The sequence below is a fragment of the Bactrocera neohumeralis genome, chromosome 3 (genome assembly GCF_024586455.1).
Source record: "Bactrocera neohumeralis isolate Rockhampton chromosome 3, APGP_CSIRO_Bneo_wtdbg2-racon-allhic-juicebox.fasta_v2, whole genome shotgun sequence".
Taxonomy (NCBI): Eukaryota; Metazoa; Arthropoda; class Insecta; order Diptera; family Tephritidae; genus Bactrocera; species Bactrocera neohumeralis.
Window position 1 is genome coordinate 21,128,830 of NC_065920.1, and position 13,958 is coordinate 21,142,787.

Genomic DNA, 13,958 nt, shown 5'->3' on the forward strand with positions numbered 1-13,958 from the left:
AATCATAACCTCAAATTATGGCTAATCTTAGAAAATCTAACATGTGTGAGGCAAAGAAATTTAATAGCCCAAAAAAAGCTAAGATATAGCTTCTTAACAGAAAAGTCTAATTGACTAAATGTGAGATCTGCAACCAGAGATCTTTTCGCTGATCAAAATAAGGGCTGAGCATATGGAGAAACTCGCGGTCAAAACTTTTCGAGAAATATTAGATTATGTTTCAGAGTTAACTTTTAAAAGCAGTCCACTTAATACTCCAAATACGCCTTTAAAAAGACATAAAAAATAAGCGTTAATGAGTTCAAAGCCTCACTAACCTATCTAATAACCTATATAAGCCTACAAAGCGAATTTCATTGAAAATAATTGAGGCTTTGCACTGCGACCTAAAGCCTATTGTGCCCTCTTCTATATCACATATGGTCACAAAGGTCCAGCACTCTGAACCACTCCAGGAGCTTGCTGGGCGCGACTGAGGTGATGTGATGCCTGTCTACGTAGATGGAACCTTGAGCCTGCTTCTCCTAAATTCTCGACAAAGAAACTCACCTCACTCAAATGTGTTACTTTCTTGTAAGTTTCGATGGCTTGTAAAAACTCGCGTATGGCCGTTACGACCAAATGCATGCGTCTCAAGTATGGTTTCAAATCACTACCCTCTTGACGGGAATTCAATTCCAACTGTTCGCACAAAGAAACACCCTCATAGGTTAGATAACTGATGACATCGAAGGTGAGCACCGCATTTATATGTTCCATATCGAGTTCCAGCTGGGCGGCAAATTTCAGAAAATACGTGACCAGCCAGAAGAAGTGCGATGTATCGATGGGTATTTTCTAAAGAAAAGAGAGTTTATTAATAGAATTAACTACAATCATAAGCGTACACTTACAATATTGGTAAGGAGCTGCGAGTGTAACTCGCCTACTAGACAACCATAACCTTTTAGTAGAAAGTCGACGGTGAACTCTTTTAACAAATTAGAGATGTCCTCATCGGTGGGTGTGTGCTGGACTAGACCTTTCATGTTGATGCTACAAATATTTAGAGACTCTTTTTATACTACAATGAACTTCACACCAATTTTGTGGTTAACTTACAGACTACTCTTGCTGCGCTTGACGAGCTTTTTGCGGCGCAATTCCTTCTTGTCCACCATCGCCATCACAATACGTTGCTTGCTGCGTTGCTTACTGTTACACGGTGGCTTCTGATGTTGCGGTTTACCCTGTGGACCGTCGTCATCATTGCTTGACGTGGATATGGATTCTTGATTTTCCACTTGCGTGCCATAACCGCAGTCCGAGAGCTCCGATTGTGAAGAGGGACACTCACGCTTTTGCGGACAACTCTTACCCTTAGTCAAATTCAATTGGCCCGAGTGTGGCACTTTCTGGAACATTTTCTGTGGTGGCGGATCGTTTTCCTCTTCGTGCATATCGGCCAACATTTGCGAGAGTGGCTTGGGTTTTATAATACCTGTGGGCGCCTTAAATTTAACCGCATCAGCGTCAGCTTTTTTCGCCTCTGCAGTGGTAGTGCTTTGTTTGGGTTCAGTTGGTTGTTGGTTATGTTGTTGTTGTTGTTGGTTGCTGCTCTCACCAATCATAACACAAGATTGTGGTGAGTCACCGTTAGTTTTGCCCGAGCAACCAGCTTCGCTCTCGCCATCGGCCATCTCATCCATGGCTTCCACTTTAATGGATGTTGGCGATGTATTAGTACTACGTGTTGTAGTCAACATGGACGTGCACATCTGTTCACTCTCGCCGTTATTGTCCGTGCTGCCCGAGTCCACGTCGTCGACCTCCTTCTTCACATGCGTATCACACATCATCGAGTTTTGATATTCGTGACCCTTGCGGCTGACCTCCTGCAGTGTGGCTTCGGTTGCCTCCTCGCGCAATGCCTGACGTCGCTCTTCGGCACACTCATTCTTACAACCGTTACTACCTGTAGGGACACAAATGTGACTTTTTAGTGCACCTATGCGTGTACGTAAATCGGTTTTCAATCTTGCCGGCGGCAGCAGCAATGCAAACTCTGCCGTGACTTTTTCAATAGTTACCGTGTGGTAGGACTTACCATTGTCCGATGAATCTGATGTGGGATCCGACGTTAACATCGGACTCGAATCGCCACTACCCTGTTTCGGCGGTGAGGTATTGCTCTCATTATCCTCCGAACTCTCCGATAGTGAAGCCTCAAACCACAAATTCAAAAGTTTCTGCAACGTGCTGACATGTTGATCTTTGTACATCAAAGCGATCAGCTGCACCATAGTTACACCCCAAAAAGCGCGATGCGGACAAGTCATCAGGTAAAGCAAGAGCTTGTCAATACTCTGTATGAAGAGATTCCAAAGTATCGCATTTTGCATCGACACCGGATGTGAACCACCTTGTTGGGAATGCGCCAACGGCATTACGAAGTTCACATTCGTCTCTGGTATGTGCAACACATTGCGCAGCAATAGCAGGCAATTATTGATTTTGTCACATTTTTGTAATGACAATTTCGGATCGGACTCCAACAAGTATTTCATATACTCTACAACCGATTTGGTGCTCTTCGGATCCGTGAAAGCCTCCTTACTCGTATAGAGCAACTTGTTCAATTCGAAGATGGTATGGCGACCGACTTCGGTGCGATACATAACATCTACGGAGAAAAGGCACTCTACAGGCACTGTCAAATTAACCAAAATGCGTATGACCGAGTCGAGCACAGCATCATCCTTTGTATTCTCTAGTAGCGGTATCAAATCGGAACGCACATTTTGACCGAAACCGATGGCACGGCGGAATGTGCGCAACGTTTGATCTTCATAGGTGAGCTTATAGTTTATTTCATCCAGGATTGCTGCAAGGCATGTGTTAATGAAATCAAAAAAAAATTATAAAAATTATAAATATTTTGCTAGCAATAATATTGTAGTGCTATACTCACATAACGCATTGGGACCAACAACGTAGGTATCCCCCTCGAGGGAACCCAATGATGAGAAAGCGCTGTGTATCTGTGGCGTTGCCAATAACCAGTCCATTACAAGCTTGTTATTATTGTAATTAATTGATGGACTTTTAAGTTTGTAGAACGTGTTCGTCCTCTTCGACACTCATTTGGCCGATTTGTTAGCGGAACGGGGTTGGAAAAGCGTATTAGCAATCAAGAAGCTAGCGTTTTTCCAAAATCTTCAAAGTTAATACTCTGTAAAGAAAGATTTACAAAAAAAAAATAATAAGTAAGGAGATTTTTAAAACTTTTGGGTGTTGAAGAGTTGTGTGGGGCTTCCATGCTATAATATGGTAGAATAATATCTCTCAAAAAAAGGTTCTAGTGTGTTAGCATAATATCTCTCAAAAAAGACAGAAAACTCAGCACAACTTTGAGTATAACAATAAGCTGTTTGTCACCAATATACCACAAAGCTTCAAAGTTGAGTTTTTTTTTCTTAGAGCCAGATGTATTTCTTGCTCTTTGTCGTACTGTGTAATGTATATTTGCTAAGTCGAATGTTGCTTCAAGAGAGCTTTATTGCTCTGAGTTGCTGAATTTCGAAATTCTTGAATCTTGCTCTATTTTAAACTGAGTTGTATGATTTAGCACTCACTTTGGGTATACGGGCATTGTGCAGAGATATGGAATGATAATTAATCCATCACATTGGTTATACGAGATTTATTGGGAGATTATTTTTGGATCAGTGTTACTATAGGTCAGTAGCACTCTTTGCGATAATTTTCAATTGTATTCCTTTGTTGTTGCCTGAGGTAGTTGTTGTAAAGGCCCTTAAGTACTAAAATAACCCGTATATCGGTTAGTCGAAAGAGTCTTTTTGTATTTTGTTAATAGAAGTCGTTGCAGTCGTATACCTCCAGTGCTACCAATCACATTTTGTCATACCATATAGTGTTGGAAAGGTGAGACTTTAAGCCGCATTTAACCAAAAATTGAATTCGGGGAAGTTGAAAAAAGTTACAGCTGTTCAAAAATGAGTGAAAATAATGAAGAAATTCGCTATATTTTGAAATTTTTATATAAAAAGGAAAAATGTCACGCAAACCACGAATGAAATTTGTGAAGTTTACGGACACGATGCTATATTAGTTCGTGCAGCATAACAATGGTTCGCTCGCTTCCGTTCTGGAAATTTCGAAATTTCGATTTACACTGATGGAATAATGTGTCTAGCGGAAAAATGGCAAAAAGTGGTCGACCAAACTGGTACATATTTGATTATTTAAATTATTAGTATACTACAAATATAAAAAAATAAATTGAAGTTTGATTAGAAATACGAAAAGACTTTTTCGACTAGCCAATATTTCATAAAGGAGATATAAAATGTATATAAGATCATACCATACTCATGTACATATATACAAGTCAACAATGCGTCATCGATAACTACACAACAATAACATTCTCAAAGCATTATGAACTGTAAGCAATTAACTCAGCACTCAACTCAAAACTCCGCTCTCACACGACTCACGTGCAAGCGCACCGTGATTGGAGCAAGCAAGCAAACAAACAACAAATTTTAATGATCATTATTTAGATGGGAGTCGACTTTAATAGTTACGTGGAATTCACCTAGAAGTACGTATTGGCATAAACATTAAAATATATAATTCCATCACAGGCAGATATAATTTCGTTAAAATCAGCAAAACTTGTGAATATATTTTGTAGATTTGCATATTAATGGTGAGCAAAAAGTAGTAAGACTTTTTAATTTAAATTTCGCGCGAAAAAACATTCGTCGAAATATTTTTTTCTAATTTGATAGGACTGTCGGTGACATCTGTGCCAAATATCACATCAAAATAATCATCAGTGTTTAGTGTACGCTTGTCTCTTTGAAGTACATAAAGTGCGTTCGGCGATTTTTACGATGAGTGAAAATACTCAACAAAGAAGCTCCATTAAATTTTTTGTGCGGAATCAAATTTCTGTCGCCGAAAGGTTCAGAATGTTGGAAAAGGCCTTTAGTAGTAATTGTTTGTCACAAGCAAGTGTTTCTGATTGATAAAAATTATTCAAAGAGGGTCGAGAACGCGTTGACGACGAACCACGTCCAGGACGGCCATCAACATCAACTGATGATTAACACGTCAATAAAATAAAAGAATTTGTGCTTAAGAATCGACGATTCAGAGATCTTACTGACAACTTTGGAATATCGGAAGGATCAGTAAAAACCAATTTGAAAGATCTTTTGGGCCTAAGAAAAATGAAATCGTGATTGGTTTCAAAGTCACTAAATTTTTTTTGAAAAACAGTGTCGCGTTAATGTCTGTGAAACAATGCTTTCCGACTCCAAGGATGTCAGGAAACAGATTATTACTGGCGATGAGTCTTGGATCTATGTTGACGATTAAGAAAGAGACGATCAATCGGGCGAATATCTTGGCGAGGATGAGCTGAAACCGAAAAAACACCTCAAAGCAGATCAAATATCATGGTTATGTTGACAGTTTTCTTCGATTATTGAGGTTTTATGCACTCCGAATACATGCGGGCGGCCAAACTGTCAAAAAAAAAATCGAACAAAGTATTTGTCTCAAATTTTGTATTTCTAACCAATTTTACGGTGCGGAATTTTTGATTCAGTTCAGATCAGTCAGAAACACAAGCATACGAGAGGTCGGAGCCCTCAAAGACGGTCGGGAGATTCGTGAAGACATGCCTCGTTCTGGACGACCTTCGACCTCTTCAACTGATGAAAATATTTAAAAAGTCAAAGATATGGTGCTTGAAAATCGTCAGGCAAGTGTTAAAGAGAGAGCAAGAGAGCTCGACAACTCTCGCAAGTCCTGTCGAATGATTTTGGTGGATATTTTGGGTATGAAACACGTTTTTGCTCGACTCCTTCCGATAAAGCTGAATTTTTTTTGAAAAAGAGAACCATAAACAGGTCTCTTTGGACATGCTTGTTCGTGCGAATGCCGATCCCGCATTCATGGAGAGCATCATAACTGCCTCTGAGACATGGGTTTATGAGTTTGACATGCAAACAAGTCAGCAATCATCGGAATGAAGAGGAAACACGAGCCGAAACCGAAAAAACCAGGCCAAAGCCGGTCAAAAATCATGGTAATGCTCATTGTTTTTTTCGATATTCGTTGTTTGGCGCATCATGATTTTTTTCCGGAGCGACAAGCGGTTAATAAGAAGGAACCCGTTTCAGTCGATCGAAAAGATAAAACAAAATTCTCTGAAAAAGCTGAAGGCCTTCACAAAAAGTGCTTATGAAGATTGTTTCGAGGGCAGGAAAAATCTTGGGAATAATTGTATTACATCTCGTGGGGACTACTTTGAAGTCAAGAAAATAAATATTGATGAATAATTAAAGATTTTGCGTTTTATTTACAATTTCCGCATACTTTTTTGTCACAATGTATTTATATAAAATGTGCACACATAATGTGTAAAACCATATTATTCATTAATAATGAATCACGTTTCAAAGCTTTGGAAACTGTAAAAGGTTTTCTAAAAACCCATGCTCATAAAAAATGTAATTTTAGAAGCATATGCTCTCCTTAGCAGCTACGTGTGTGTTTTTAAACTAATTACGACTTGCTATTTAAAAAGAAACCGTTATATAAGCCATACGAAGCAAAAATATATGTACATATGTATATATGTACATATGTATGTACTTCACATAATTTATATGCATACTTACTTATACTCACACATAAATGGTATGTAGTATATATGCACATACTATATATGAACATTTAAAAACCGTAAATTGCAGTAAAATGCTCAACAACAAATTTTGCAAAGGAAATAAGTATTCCACTTATACAATCAATTCGGCGGCACACGAATGTCACACAAAGAAAACAATGCAGGTATAGCAACAAGTAGCAGCTGGAATGAAACGTGATGAGCGAGACAAGCCCACATGCGCATACTATATAAAAATGTACACATGTTATAAACATATGTTCATAAGGCTTATATGCTCAAGCAACATGAAAAAAACTGAAAGCGGAGATGATTTTATATGTATATATGTATATAATATACTATACCAGAGATTTGCCTTTGTCGGTACGTAATCAACGCATAAAATAAACAGTTATAACAATGGTCTATGGAAAAGTAACAAACACACCCCTAAAAGTATGCAGCACAAAACGAAAAATAGCATAAATTTCGGGGAATGACATTGAAAACATATGGACATATGTATGTATGTGTATGGTATATGGTATATATATACATAATTATATTTTCGCGTGTGTCACCGCGGTAAATGGTTACTAGGCAGCTTGCAACAAGTATTGCTCATTCAATATTTGTAGAATCTGTATCTGGACGCCCACAACTAATGGCGATTTCAAAGCAAAATAAATTCAAAGCAAGAAAAAACGCTAACTTCGGCTGCACCGAAGCTATAATACCACTCAAGGGTGTATTACTTATATCATAAAAAGGTAAAAAAAGATTTTATATTGATTCTGATCGGTCAGTTTGTATGGCAGCTATATGCTATAGTGGTCTGATCGAGACTATTTCTTCGGATATTATGGCATTGCCTTGGACTATAATCTATGCCAATTTTCGTGAGGTTAACTTGTCAAATAAAAAAATTTTCCATACAAAGACTTGATTTTGATTGTTCAGTTTGTATGGCAGCTATATGCTATAGTGGTTCGATCTACACAATTTCTTCGGAGATTGCAGCGTTGCTTTGGAAAAGAGTCCATGTTAAATTTCATTAAGATACCTTGTCAAATAAAAGTGGTTCCCATACAAGGACTTGAGTTAGATCGGTCAGTTCGGAAGAGAGCTGTAGGCTATAGTTGTCCGATATCAGCAGTTTCGACAAATGACCCAACTATTGGTGAGAAAATTACATATGATAAAAATTTCAAGTCCATATCTGAAAAACTGGGGGACTAGTTCGGGTATATACAGACGGATCGGCAGAAGGCATGGCTAAATCGACTCAGCTTGTCACGCTGATCATTTATATATACACTTAATAGAGTCTCTGCTGATTCTTTTTACTGTTACGAACTTGATATACCCTGTTAGGGATACGAAAACAGATGGTAAGACACCCGCAACATACTTTTTAGAACCAGATAGTCTTGAAATACATATATCAAATTTTTTATATTAAGAAATCGCCAGACAATGAATACATCAATTGAAGCTGTTTGCAGGCCGCAGCTGCGTTAAATTCAAAAGATTCTCACTCTCCATAACTTGTGAAGCTATCTGGAGTCCGCGTCTGAGCCCAATTTGAAAGATTCTCATACTCAGTAATTTCATGAAGCTGTCTGGAGCCCGAGTCTGAGCCCAATTCGAAAGTCTGGAGTCCGAAGCTGTGCCCGATTCGAAATATTCTCACCCTCAGTAACTTCTTGAAGCTATCTGGAGTCTGAAACTGAGTTCAATTCAAAAGATTCTCACACTCAGTAATTTCATGAAGCTTCTGTGTTTAGTCTGCAGCTCCAATTTTTCTCCAGAAAGTTGAAGAGTCCACGAAGCTGTGCCTTTCGAAATATTCTCACCCTCAGAAGGTCTTCCCAATCCTGACGGAGCTTTTCGAGTTGAAACGTCAGTTCACATTCAAAATATTCTCACACTCAGAATTTCATGAAGCTGTCTGTCGAGTCTTTGAAATCGAAGCTGTGTGTCCCAATATCGTTACAGGACTTATGACTGAGAATCCTACACAACTTCAATATGTTCATGCCTTCAAACAAAATTTTGCCCCACCCAAACTTATCACGTTCTCACTTGTTATATCCCAGCAACAACTGTTTAAGAATCCTCGTGCCGCTATAAAATTCTGCTGAAAACCGTGAATGACTATTTTAGATTTCCATTCTTATATTATTTGTGTTTTTTTCTCTACCACAAGCAGCAGTCAGTCACTTATTTTATAATCAACACGACCGTGAACAGTCCGTGTGTCCGACGCATGTGACCATTGCAACGCGTTCATTGTGGCAGCAACTGCATGCACTGCTTAGCTCCAAGCTAACTGCTGCTGCTGTTGCCGCTGCTGCCACTGATTGTGTAAACACTTGACACACGCACGGCTCGGCGTGCCGACCTGGTTGGCAGCCGCTCACATTGGCCTGCACATTCGGCGAAATGTGCAACTTTCAGCGACGCGCGCGTTTGGAATCGTGCAAACGAAGCATTTAGCAAACGGATGTCGCTGCTGGTAGGTGTATGAGTGTCTTTGTATGATGGGGCCTTGGGCTACTGGGCAATGCTCGCCAGTGGACCAAACACAAGCCGAACCTATTATTACGTGGATATTTTTAGATTTTGTGCGCATAAGAGCTTAGGAAAATAAAAATAGGTAAGGGAAGAAGACTTAGGCAGGTCGTGCCTCCCGATTAATACTTGAAAAAAACATTTGTGTGTGGATATTTAGCTTGGCATGTGTGGATTTGAAATTGACATATAAAGATATACATATATAGGCATACATAAGTGTACTACTACTTGGTTACTACTACTTGGTTAACTGCTATACTTTTGAGTGCAAATCAGCTAAAAATAACTCATTGTTACATGCAACAGCTTAAACAAATTATTTATTAAACATATACATATACATATGTGTATTGTATCAAAAATAGGCCTAAGAGCAGCGATAAGGTTATTTTGGTCTTATTTTGGTATGAAAGAAAGTAAAATGAACGTGAAAAATTTTAGTATTTTCAAAGTAATCTAAATTTATTGACTGTAGACTACTAAAAAAAGATTTGGCTTTGATAATTTTTTATTTTTTATATTTAACTAAAATGTTGAAAAGTTGCTCAAACGTAATCATAACAACTTTCGTTAGCGAATTCATGAAAAATAAAACCAAAAAATGCCTTAAGTAATTAAACTTTTTAGTCCTTAACAACTTTTGAAAGGTGAGGCTGCCGAAAAAACTGCTCGGACTATTTTTGTAGAGAATTAAATTTCCTACAAATATTGGGTACAAGATACTTTTTTTAAATAACTGATTCTGAGATATGATTTTTTTGAAACTGTAAAGCGGAACACCTTCCTATTAATATTAAGATCTCACACTTTGAGAGAAATTTTTGGAGATGTCTGTCAACAAATTTTGCGGAGTATAAAATGAAAAATATACTTTTTTTTCAAAAATAAAAACTATTTTTTTTTTTTAAATAAATTTTTTTAATAATAATTTTTTTTTTCAATTATAAATTTTTTTAATAATAATTTTTTTTTTTCAATTATAAATTTTTTTAATAATAAAAATTATATCTGAATTAAAGAAAAAGTAAAAAACTAAAATACAGTGAACCCTTCTATTAATATTAAAGGCTTAAAGTTGGAGAAATTTTTTTGAGGTTTTTACGAAACAATTTTTTGGAGAATAAAGTAAAAGAAATATATTTTTAAATAGCAAATACTGATATATATTTTTTTCTTTCCAATAAAAAGGAAAGATAGGAAACTAAAATACAGTGGACCCTTCTATTAATATTAAGAGCTCATACTTCTTTTTGAGGTGGCTATCAAACAATTATCAGAACACAAAGGAAAAATGGTATTTTTTTAACTCACCCTAGTGGTAATGCATAGAGCAATAATCTGTCATTTCCATCATGACTATATCAACTAATATGCTTTACGATGACATCTTCTCTGTTATAATCTCATGAACTAAAAAAGAATATACGTCAAAATATAAAATAAACTCAACAAAATATAAAATAAATTTGAGGCATCAAAAAAAAAAACAAAAGAAACTCCAAAATATTTTTAAGTTTGCCAAAATATTAAATATAACGTAAAATTTATACTATATTACAATTTTCAGACAACTGGCTCCTCTCAAAACACCTGCTTTATAGAACGGACGTCTCTGAAATTGTATCAAACTTGAGAATTATTTTGCCGTCCGATTACAAAAAAGAACTCTTTATAATAATTTGTTTTTAATCATATCCAAAACTACTCTTAAAGGCTTAAGAAAACACTTATACAAGTACAATTCAGAGTGTCGAACTACTTTTTTTTTAGTTTTTAGTATATACGTTTTGGCGGTGGTGGATGGAGTCATGTGTTGAAGTTCACGCATGTGAAGTGAGTGGCTCACGATTTTCGGTCTGAGACCAAAAAACCTCATGATTTTCATCAGTTTTAGTTTTAAGTACCACGTTTAATATTTTACCTCGATAACTTGCTCAAGTGTGTATTAGAAAGTATGTTTCGTTTGTACATAAATATATGTTCCAGCTTTTGTCACCGGTACCTGGTATATTGCTCTTCAACTGCTCCGAGCAATAGTGGAGAGAAAAATTTTCATTAACACATTGAGAATTTCTTAATATATATTTTTATACCCTTAATAAGATATATTATTTATACCCTGAACAGGGTATATTAAGTTTGTCACGAAGTTTGTAACACCCAGAAGGAAGCGTCGGAGACCCTATAAAGTATATATACAAATGATCAGTATGTTGAGCTGAGTCGATTTAGCCATGTTCGTCTGTCTGTCCGTCTGTCTGTCCGTCTGTCTGTCCATCTGTATATATACGAACTAGTTCCTCAGTTTTTAAGATATCGTTTTGAAATTTTGCAAACGTCATTTTCTCTTCAAGAAGCTGCTCATTTGTCGGAACTGCCGATATCGGACTACTATAACATATAGCTGCCACACAAACTGAACGATCGGAATCAAGTTCTTATATGGAAAACTTGCACATTTCACAATGTATTTTCACAAAATTTGGTATAGATTATTTTCTAAGGCAACAATGTAATCTCCGAGGAAATTGTTCCGATCTGTTAACTATAGCATATAGCTGCCATATAAACTGAACGATCGGAATCAAGGGTTTGTATGAAAAACTTTCACATTTGACAAGATATCCTCACCAAATTCGGCACAGATTATTATCTCAAACATTGTCACAATCTCTGAAGAAATTGTTCGGATCGGACACATATAAAATATATCTACCATTTAAACTTACCCACCAAAATCAAGAAAATATATTTTTATACGCCATAATGTGTATTATAGCTTCTGCGCAGCTTTTTCTCATTTCAGCTGAACTCAGTAGTTCAAAAAAATTCGAAATTACGTGGTTTTTAAATTCGGAAATGTATTTTTTCCAAGATCATATCTCGAAAAAAACATTAATAATGTTTGAAAATACTATACTCTCATACCGTGAAAAGTGCATGCTTGCTGTCAAACATCTATGACGAATGGCGACACGTGATTGAAGTACCTAATGTATACATAGTGCATATTTATACGTTAGTACATATGCAGTTGAATATACTTTTGTTATCACGCTTCAAAGCGCTTGAATTTCGCTTTTCAGCTAATCTACTATTTTTAAACTAAAATTTATATAAACTAATTTTTTTAAATTTTCAGGTGAATATATAATCTTTACTTGTGACGTAATAAGTAAACGATTTACCGCTCCTCACCTACCATACATGTCTACATTTCTATGGGAGCACGTAACAGAGTTTGTGCAACCCGATATAATTAACGAGTAAGCAAAATGTAAACGAACTGATTGTATGGGTATGTAAATGTTGACTTGAAATATTTATATTTATGTAAGAAAATAATATATAACAATATATCAATTATTATATTTTCAAATAAGTAATTAACAAGCGATATGTGGCTACGGAAGCTTTGGGAAGTTAAATTTCAAGTAAATATTGTGGAAACATTTTTAAATATTTTTCACACAATTTTTTTCTTGAAAATAGTTTCCTTAACTAAAAATATGTCATATCATATTACTAATCACATGACAAGCTCATAAAATAAAAGCACATGCCTAAGTGGCTTTCTATGACATTTTTCAGTTTTATAGCACTTTAAGGAATCCTGTACGTATCGATATCTACAACCAAACTTCTGAAAAGCTCCTCCATAAAGTTATTAAATTCAAAAAAAAAATACCTAACCTCACCAAAAATATGTGAAGTGCGTTACACACATGCGTAAGTCTATGCATACGCACCGCTCAAGGACTGCTGTAAACACGACACACCCCTTTTTCACGTAGAGCCAAACGTGTTCTTCATCTGTTTTTGATAGGCGTAGTAAATGCTTTTCAGAAACGTGTGCCAATTTTCTTCCTATTGTTGTTGCTTACACACCTTAGCCATAACCGTAAAGTTGTTGTTTCGACGACTTATACAATAGACAAAATATGGGCTTATATCTTACTGTCAGCAACAGTTTGTTTTCCTGTCGGCGCTGTCTACGAGAGACACACAGCCATCAATCAGTGTCAGGAAAACGTGCAGCACTGGAAAATTATGCAAAATAATGGCACACCAAATGGCCATATGGCCAAAAAAGCAACAACAACAAATCTTAAATTGAAGCACTGAAGTGATGCTGATAAGAAAATTTGATGAAAAATTAATAAATTAATTTAATAAGGTGCTTTCTTTGAGGGAATAAACGCAAAAGCTGTGTTAGCTTATGAAAAGTTTTCTTGAATGTTCTTGTTCAAGGCCTTGCAAAAGCCTATACTTTCTCAACTGCCGTTAGGCTGTTTTCATTTAGAAAAGCCTTTGAAAGTGTTGTGAATCGAACAAACAACTCGCATAAATCAATAAGAGACGCCAAAGCCAGCGCTATGAATTTTGAAAATTTAACCAGAAAGTGGCGAATCGAACACGACAATTTCACTTAGACTTAAAAGCATCCGGAATAAATTCATGACGCACCAAACTACGAATATCGAAAAAAACAATGAGCATCACTTTGATTTTTGAGCGGTGTTGGCGTGTATTTTTTCGATTTCGGCCCGTTTTCTTTCCTCAATTCCGATGATTTTTATTTGCATGTCAAACTCACAAACCCATGTCTCAACGGCAGTTATAATGCTTTTCATGAATGTGGGATCGGAATTCGCACGATCTAGCATGTCCAAAGAGACCTGTTTATGGTACT

General features: G+C 36.5%; 1 protein-coding gene and 1 long non-coding RNA gene across 5 annotated transcripts in view; one reads left to right on the top strand and one right to left on the bottom strand.

Annotated features, from left to right (window-relative positions):
* The window catches only part of LOC126753958 (uncharacterized), a 111,551-nt gene extending 98,996 nt beyond the window's left edge, over window positions 1-12,555 (top strand). Inside the window, exon 3 of the long non-coding RNA XR_007666235.1 lies at window positions 12,408-12,555. This is a non-coding gene — a long non-coding RNA (uncharacterized LOC126753958). The remainder of the gene's footprint in view (window positions 1-12,407) is intronic.
* The window catches only part of LOC126753956 (protein timeless), a 50,174-nt gene that overhangs the window by 31,206 nt on the left and 5,010 nt on the right, over window positions 1-13,958 (bottom strand). For all 4 annotated transcript variants that reach the window (XR_007666234.1, XM_050465746.1, XM_050465745.1 and 1 more), the window contains exons 3-7: window positions 2,951-3,211; window positions 2,087-2,863; window positions 1,102-1,954; window positions 894-1,035; window positions 550-837 (exon numbers count right to left, since the gene is read on the bottom strand). Coding sequence is in view for 3 of the 4 variants with exons in the window: in XM_050465746.1 (XP_050321703.1) it covers window positions 550-837; window positions 894-1,035; window positions 1,102-1,954; window positions 2,087-2,863; window positions 2,951-3,047 (2,157 nt within the window). In the remaining variant the exon portion in view is untranslated. The remainder of the gene's footprint in view (window positions 1-549; window positions 838-893; window positions 1,036-1,101; window positions 1,955-2,086; window positions 2,864-2,950; window positions 3,212-13,958) is intronic.